Here is an 8,150-nt window from a genome sequence, read left to right as displayed (position 1 = left end):
TTCAGAGTGTGTGGTGCCTTAGCCTTCTGTTCTCCTGTGCTTGTCACTGTCCCTGGGCAGTGGAGTCTCCTGCCTGGGGCAGCAGTTTGCATCATTGACTCTCTGGTGGAGGGAGGCTGAGCCCATCCGAGGGATTATCTTCAATACCAGTGAAGCTGTACATCACAAACTTCACAGCAGGCAGCAAAAGCCACCATTTGCATTGCTTTCATTTATCCAGATTTGAGACTAAGATGATGCCCTTCCTTTGTCAGCACTGGTGACAGTGAAGACAGGCTAGAAGCCACAGTTGAGGCAAATTATATGGGAAAAAGCATGAAGTACCCAGGTTTTTCTGCTTCCTTTGTCTGCCTGTGCAGTTTTGGGATGAAAACTTGTGTTCTGCAGATAAACACGCAGGCGGCTTTGCTCACGTGATGGGTGGCACTCGTGACAATGGGGCTACTGTCCTGCAATGCACTTTGCTAAGCTGTACTCTATTTGTCATTTTTTGGAAAGGTCTCTTTGAGTATCTTGTGTGAAAGCAGGAGTTTTCTGTTTCAAGGTAGATGTGCTTGTTATAATTCCAGCCTTCACCTGTGCCTGATAAGCCTTTCTCTCATTAAACCTTTTTGATTCCAGTAAATATCTGAAGACCTTTGTATCTGTGAAGATTGCAAATCCAGGGCTTTATTGTTTAAAGAGATGTCAGTTTGTTAGTGAATAATATAGGTGGAGAATATAGGTCATCACTGGAACCAGTAAAGGGTATGTCTTGGGACACCAAGTTTATTAATTGAAGGCAAGCTGAGTGACGACACGGTGCAGATTGACTGTGCCTGGTTAATGTTGTTGTCATTGCACTCTGTGATACAGTTATTAAATAGGTAAAATATTTTACCTTTTCGTATAGAGCCATACACTTACTTCATCTGATTTAATGGAACTATAATTTTAATTATGATTATTACCTTAAATTATAATTAAATTTATGTGGTTTAAATTTACATTTGTGAAAATGGCTGCGTGATGAAAGCAGAAATCAGCTTCGCGTTAACAAAAAAAAGGTTTTTTAACTGCATCTTAGTATATGCTCACAGCCAAAGACTAGCATGACCTACTTTGCAACAATAACAGAGGAATCAAGCCGGGTTTTTTTGTTGAAGTATCTAAATTGGCCACGAATGCTACCTACTCAATTCGTTTGTGAGTATCTTTAAAAATAGCTATTGTATCTATGAAACTTAAGGGTGGTTTTTTTTCTCTTTTCTCTTATTTTGCTGTAGATAATTAGCACCATGGAGCCTCAGGTGTCGAATGGCCCTACTTCCAATACAACCAATGGACCCTCCAGCAACAGTAGAAACTGCCCTTCCCCCATGCAGACAGGGGCTGCTACAGATGACAGCAAAACCAACCTCATAGTCAACTATTTACCCCAGAACATGACCCAGGAGGAGTTCAGGAGTCTCTTTGGGAGCATTGGTGAAATTGAATCCTGCAAGCTCGTGAGAGACAAAATCACAGGTAAGTGCTTTGTGTTGTGGATTTTGCCTGCGTTAAGGGTCAGCTTGTATTTGGGGTCGGCAGAACCTTGGTGTCTGTGTTGCAAGTGCTCGCACAGGGAATGCAGCAGATGCTGTGGTGAACTTCAGGGGCAAGCCTTTAGTTTTCAGTGCTGCACAGTGGATCTAGAGCAGCTGAGAAGCCCCTCGATTCTCAGCCCCCACAGATCTGGGGGAGAAGCCTGAACATTGCCAGTCTGCATGTGCGTAATGCACTGTGCAGCTTCTTGCAGGAGAGCTTAGATGGTGGCCTTGCTTTCCTGGTCATTCTCATTTTTGTTTAACATGGACTTGTCTGAATGGCTTGAGCCAACTGATGGTTCCTAATTCTGACTCTGTTTGAGCTTCCCCAGACCTTCATTAAATTTCTGCCTGTTTAAGAGCACCATAAGGTGAGGTTGTTCAACCACGGTGGCTTCAAACCACAACAGTTCTGTGTCCATCACAGCTTATTGACCAGTGTTCTGGAACAGCAGTGGGCTCTAGTTGGGACACCCTCCTCTGGATTTCATTCAGACATCTGTAGACATTAGGTAATTAACTCTGGGCCCCAAAAACATTTCAGTTTGCAGTGGTCCTCTTTCATATGAAGTGGCACCTGTTGGTAGGTGCCTTCAGAATAAAAGCCTCCCATGGCAGATGCTGCATCAACAAGGAGAGGTGCCTGCACTGTCACCAGAGGAGGTGTGGGTGGGTGCAGATACACCTGGCCTAATCCCCATCCTTGCTGCCGCAGCCAGGAATCCACTAGTGTGCAAGATGGGATGAACAGTCAGCTTTTATAGCTTGCTTTATAGGTTAGTTTTATAGGTTGTGTGTCTACTTGCACCGTAGGTGGGAGCAGCTGAAATTTCACTGCTGTTCAGTGCATCATCAGTGCTGTTATGTTTAGCACAGAGAGCAGCAGCCTTGGGAGGGAAAGGGTTCCAGAAAAAGAGTCAGCTCCCCTCAGAGGCTCTCCTGGCAACTTGGGTGTGTGCTCTGTGGGAAGAGGCACCATGGGAAGATGAGGAATTAAAATGCGAATCTCCATACCTGCTTCCATAACATCCTGGCAGCATTATGATCTGCTTAGTGCCTTTCAACATGGAATGCTTCTTTTTTGTTTACTTCCTGACACACAGCAATGCTCTGGTTTGAACACAAGGCACATAACAAATGGCAGTAGCTGTAGGGCAGCTTGAGTCCTCGTAAGTGTAGTCCAGCAGAGCTTGCTTTCTTTAGCACGTTGACCATGATGTATCTATTGCAGTAAATCTTCTGATTTGGCCACAGCTTTGGGTGTTTTAAAAAGATTGAAAAATTGAATTGACTTTTATTTACTCTTTTTTTTTTTCCTACAGACCTTTGTTTTTGTTCTAGTCTGAAAATAATCTGAAAAACTTAACTGCACGTTAGTTCAGTTCAGACAGAACTGAATACCTAACTGTCATCTACAGGAGCCTAGGGTGCCTAACTGTAATTTTCATCGTGTTTCATGAGCTTTTACTGCTTACCCTATCCCTCCAATTTATGGTGATGTCCTTGCAAAATAATTTCAAGATTTTAGATACTCAGTGTTGTTTTCATAGGGAATGGGTTGGCTCTGGACAGAGAGCCATTGCTTCATCAGCTAGGAACAGTATTCTTTTTGTTTCATTCCCTCTCCAGGCTTTTGTCTTTCTGTTTGAAGATGTGAAAAATTTGCTATATGATCTTCTGACATATTCTTGGGTAACTTTTTTGCCTGTGCCTTTTCTTTCCATACGAAGTGCATAAATCTTTGATCACTAAAATAGTTTAAAGGAACCGTTCTTTAAAAAAAACTTCCACAGATGCCTTGAGGACATCACCCCTACATGTTGTTTTAAGTGATGATACAAGTACAAAAGAGCCAAATTTGTAAAAAAAAAATTGTTCTCCAAATTATCTGTGCTGTTTTTGAAAACAATTTAATCTGCCAAGATTTTCAGGCCTGTTATCAAGGCATTGTGCAACATGACTGAATTTGAGGATGCATGTTCATTCCTCACATTGAATTCGGAGTTAGTAAATCAAATGCAGTCCTCTGCCAGAAGCAGTTCATGTTTTTAAGGTTCTTAGAACATGGAGAGTAACAAAATGGAAATGCACTGAGGTCATACCCAGCTCATCTTTCTGGATCATCATGTAAGCTTGTTCTTCATTAGGCCCCTGGACTGATTTTTTGGGATGGGAGGGGTGGAAGTGTGCCAGTAGGCTGCTAGAAGAATGACTGGTTTTTCAGGGGCTCTTTGCTTTTTCCTTATTAAAAATAAATAGAAGTATTTTTTCTGACAGTGAAAGCTATATTGCAAAAAGCCCAGTGAATTCTTAAGCTATTGCTGAAGCAGTGAAGATGTGAAACAGTTTAGATTTTGTCTGCTTTTGGATTGTTCATTGTTTCTGTTGAAAATTTTGTGGCTTTAATAAATCTAACGTAAGCATGCTCTGTTTTGTTATGCCTTTAAACAAATGTGCTGTTCTTTCTGTTAAAAGTCTGGTTTGTCTTCATGTATTTTAAGTTTGCTTCTTTCTTGCTGGGCTGAATTACCAGGCAAATCAAAAAAAGTCAGAATCAAAAGCTGTAGAGAGAGCTTGCTTCAAGAAAAATAGAAAAGGTCATAAACCAAACCATGTTTAAATAGTTATCCTGGCAAAACCATAGTAGAAAATCTCAAATGTATTTCTGAAGCTAGGTACCATTGAATTGGTTCATGTAAAAGATTCTGTTTTTCCTGTCAGGGAGCTGCAAAGTTTTTTGGTTGTGTTTCTTTTTTTTTGAATAATGAGTCTTCTGAAGTGTTTTCAAGGAGTTAAAAGGTAAAGAAAGTCTGTTTAAACATACTGGATCTCTCTGATAAAATTCATGACCTGAACTCTTGTATTCATTTTAAATTTGGTTAGACAATGTATGACAGGAATAGTCATCTGCTCCAAGTCTTTTTGCAGTCTTAGAACAGTAGTGGGAGTTTTTAATAAAATTGGTTTGTGATGTTGCCCCCTCGCTTTGGAAAGGCACATGTTTAAACAAGCATATTCCTTTACTAAAAAACTATGCTAATTTGGTAGTACACCGCACTGAGTTGAATAGGAATGACAGCTTCTAAGACAGCCTTTAATTTGGTATTCAAAACCAAAATCGTAAACTTGGGTTTTGTTTGGTAGCTTCTCAGAACAGGCAGGATATACAGTAGCATTTTTTAAAGATGCTAATGACTTGAGAGAGGAGATGGAAGTCAGGCATACATTTTAATTATGGGGGAAGGGTTGCAATAGCAAAAATGGTTTGGGTTTTTTTTTCCACTGCAGAGATTTTAAGGGAAATGAGACAAGGAAAAACAGACTGAAGATAGTTGCCTTCATTTGGCAGGGGTGTTTAATAAAAGCAGAACTTGTGGTTGTAAAGTGTGCTTATTAAATTCTTCATTTACACTACCTAATTAATTCTAGCATTTTAAATTAACAGTGAAACTGGTCCCTGCTGTACCATTTCATAGCTACAGCATATTTCGTCCAACAACCCAGTTGTTCAGGTTTAATCAGCTGCACTCAAAAAATGAGAAGGAACTTGGGTTTAAAAAAAAAGCCAGCTAAGTGGCATAAACATTTTAGAGCAGTGTTAGATGAGGGGAGGTGACTTCAGGGAGGAAACCCATGGCTTCAGATGGATATGAGACTCAGCACTAACCAGTGATACTAAACTGTACTGTGTTGCAGATGCTCTTTATTTCTTACTTTGTCTGAAGAAAACCAGTGACAAATAACTTTGTCACTTGAAGGAAAGGGCTTGAACTCATGAGAATTTTCAGAGAAGAAATGCTGAACTTGTTTTGTCCTGTGTTTGCAAACAAAAGATCTAGTCAGTGTAGTGTCCATCAGAAACTGAAGTGCTGCTGGCCCAGTGAGTTGTCCTTGTTGACATAGTTTGTGTGTAGGAGAAGGGGATGTTTGTTATTAATTTTTTAATTGATTTGGTAGCTTTTAAGATTCATGTTTTTGTTTCTCTGTAACCGACTCAGGAACTTATGTCTCTGAGTCTTCAGATGATCAATATCCAAAAATCTTTGGTCTGCAAATCTCTTGCATCTTCAAATGATCCAAGAACACTGTAAAGCAGAGTATTTATTGATACAAGATTTCTGTGCATCCCTTAAGTTATGACAGGGTTTGCATAATTCTGCTGTGTGGTACAGTTTGATGTTCTTTGCATGTATAATCAGGAACTTTGTTGTTCCTCTGCCCAAAATGTAACACTGTTGGGTTTGGGTTTTTTTAATTGTTCCTTTTTGAATTTGCAGTTCCTTTAAGATTATGTACAAAGACTGAAGTCTTCCACTTTAGTTTCAGGTATTGACAGTAGTACCGATGCAGGTTTAGCTTAAAACTGCAGTTCAGAAATAATCATGGCATTGTAAGTATAATTTAAATATCAATGATCCCAGTGAAAAGGAAAGAAAGAAATACTGACTGCTTTACCTATAGTCTTCTCTAGAAGTTTGGGATTTTCCACTCCTTACTCCTTGGATTTTCAAACATAAGGTCCAAGAACCAAAACCTAATAAAATGACAGTCAGAAATAATGTAGCATTATCTGAGCAAGTACAGGAAGGTATTTTTCACATGAGAAGTGTGCAGTGCTCATTCCTCTGTGGAAACTGGTAAATTGTTGACCTGGGAAGGCTGTTCTGCCCCTTCAATTCAGAAGTTTGTCCACACTTAATTAAGTTGGTATGATGTGGCCTGTAAAAAAAATATTTTTTCCAACTTTCCTGTAAAATGAGTAGTTCACCAGCACATACTGAAAAGGTGCTGCTGTAAAAAGCAAAGACCCAGATTTTATTTAACCAAGTGTGTTCAGCAAGTGGTGGGGAACTGGTGGGTTTCTATCTAGAACATGCTGTTCAGAGCTGCATGTTTTCTGTTTGCTGAAATTTGGGGCTTAATTGAGCAGCCTTAATTTCAGCATCTGGATTTGGTGACTGCTTTGAAAGCAAGGGATGGAGAAGGCCTGTATCCTCAGGAGCAGAAGCCATTAATTGCACAGTGGTGATGCACAGGGAGGCAGGAGAGAAGGCAGGCAGGAAGGGCCATGTTCTCCAGGAGGGAAGCTCTGGGGTCTGATGGCAGATGTGCAGTAGCAGGAAAACACTCCCTAAGCTTTTCTTGGTAAGCAGACATCAGGTAGTTATTGGCCCAGTGTTTGCAGCAGGCAGCAGACAAGTTTTATGTATTTTAATTGGAGGTTGAGTATGGTAGAGTAGATAAACCAGGAGGTCACAGTGTCCATCTGGGTGGGAATCAAAGGAGGACTCTAGAATCTCATCATAATGTAAAGACACAAAGCAAAAACGGGATTAATGGCCAAATTTAATTACGGAGAACAGGCCTTTGGTAATACAGTTCATGACAATAGGTAACCACTGCATTTACATTGTATAACCATTGCATTACACTTAGGCTGGAAATTGCAGAAGTATTAGTAAAACTGTGCTGCTTCATCGAGGGGAGAAAAGATGTATTTTTATTTAAGGTAAATAGTTCACAGCTGTTTATGCATAGAAGCTGCAGGTAGAACATGTATTCACTGAAAAATTCACATACACAAAACACTGACAGCCTTTGTATCTTTGTAAAATGGTGTGCCGGAAGTGTACCAGTCCACTTATATGCAGATAAATATAGCTTACAGTGAAACCTAGCGTTAGGGTACCTGATCTGAGATGACTGAACCTCTAATCTGAGCATAAACTACTTCTGCATTTGATGTCCTTCTGAGCATAAACTGAACCTCTGAGCATAAACTACTTCTGCATTTGATGTCTAATTCACTGATTGTGCTTTGAAAGTGCCTTCCATTTTGAGATACTACTGGTTCCAGCGGTTTTCCCCACTTAAAATACATTAAACAGATAGGATTATAGAATGCGGGGATTATGTTAGATAAGACTTATAAACTCTTTAGAAAGTATGTAAACACTCATGCCTCATGGCATAAGCTCACCTAATAACAGGGTTTAGGAGAAAAATACCTTGTAGAGGTAGTTTATTCCCTTGTTGGCTTGGAAGGGGTTTTTAGTAATTCTCTGTAAACAGTGGTAACTAGTCACTGATCTCTGATCATTTATTTGGCACAGATCTTGTTGCCCTGGACTGAGCATTAGCAGCAATGTCATTGCTCTGGTAGAAGAGGAGAATTAATACAGTTCTTCAGAACAGGAAAAAAAAATCTTTTGTACTGTGATGTTCACCATAAATTGAATATGTATTTCTGGCATTTGGCTTGATTGCATTTAAAGGCCATATTTAGTAGTGCCCCTCAAATTGACTGTATAGGGAATCTCTGCAAGAAGCAGTGGAGTTCTTGCATTTGACTTCCTTGAAAGCAAAAGACTTAGTATTTGCTGAAATAGGAAAAATATTTATGCAGCAAAGTACTCAGCTAGACTTCTTTTGTCTGAAAAAATAATACCAAATTAAGTCAATTGCCTTAGGTTTTTCAGAAAGTTGACTGTATGTCGGCCTCACGGTTACTTATTAGGTACAGGGGATTTGTATGGAAGTTACTTCCTTGTGTTTAATATGTAGACAAATGCAGTGAGGAAAGAG

At 39.8% G+C, this 8,150-nt stretch overlaps 1 protein-coding gene across 11 annotated transcripts in view; it reads left to right on the top strand.

The window, feature by feature from the left end:
* The window catches only part of ELAVL4 (ELAV like neuron-specific RNA binding protein 4), a 100,801-nt gene that overhangs the window by 56,442 nt on the left and 36,209 nt on the right, over positions 1–8,150 (top strand). For all 11 annotated transcript variants that reach the window (XM_017743568.1, XM_017743567.1, XM_017743569.1 and 8 more), the window contains exon 2: positions 1,266–1,506. In XM_017743568.1, the coding sequence (XP_017599057.1) occupies positions 1,266–1,506 (241 nt within the window). The remainder of the gene's footprint in view (positions 1–1,265; positions 1,507–8,150) is intronic.

This window comes from Corvus brachyrhynchos, unplaced genomic scaffold (assembly GCF_000691975.1).
Source record: "Corvus brachyrhynchos isolate BGI_N302 unplaced genomic scaffold, ASM69197v1 scaffold48, whole genome shotgun sequence".
Classification (NCBI taxonomy): Eukaryota; Metazoa; Chordata; class Aves; order Passeriformes; family Corvidae; genus Corvus; species Corvus brachyrhynchos.
This window is presented reverse-complemented; position numbering and strand designations above follow the sequence as displayed.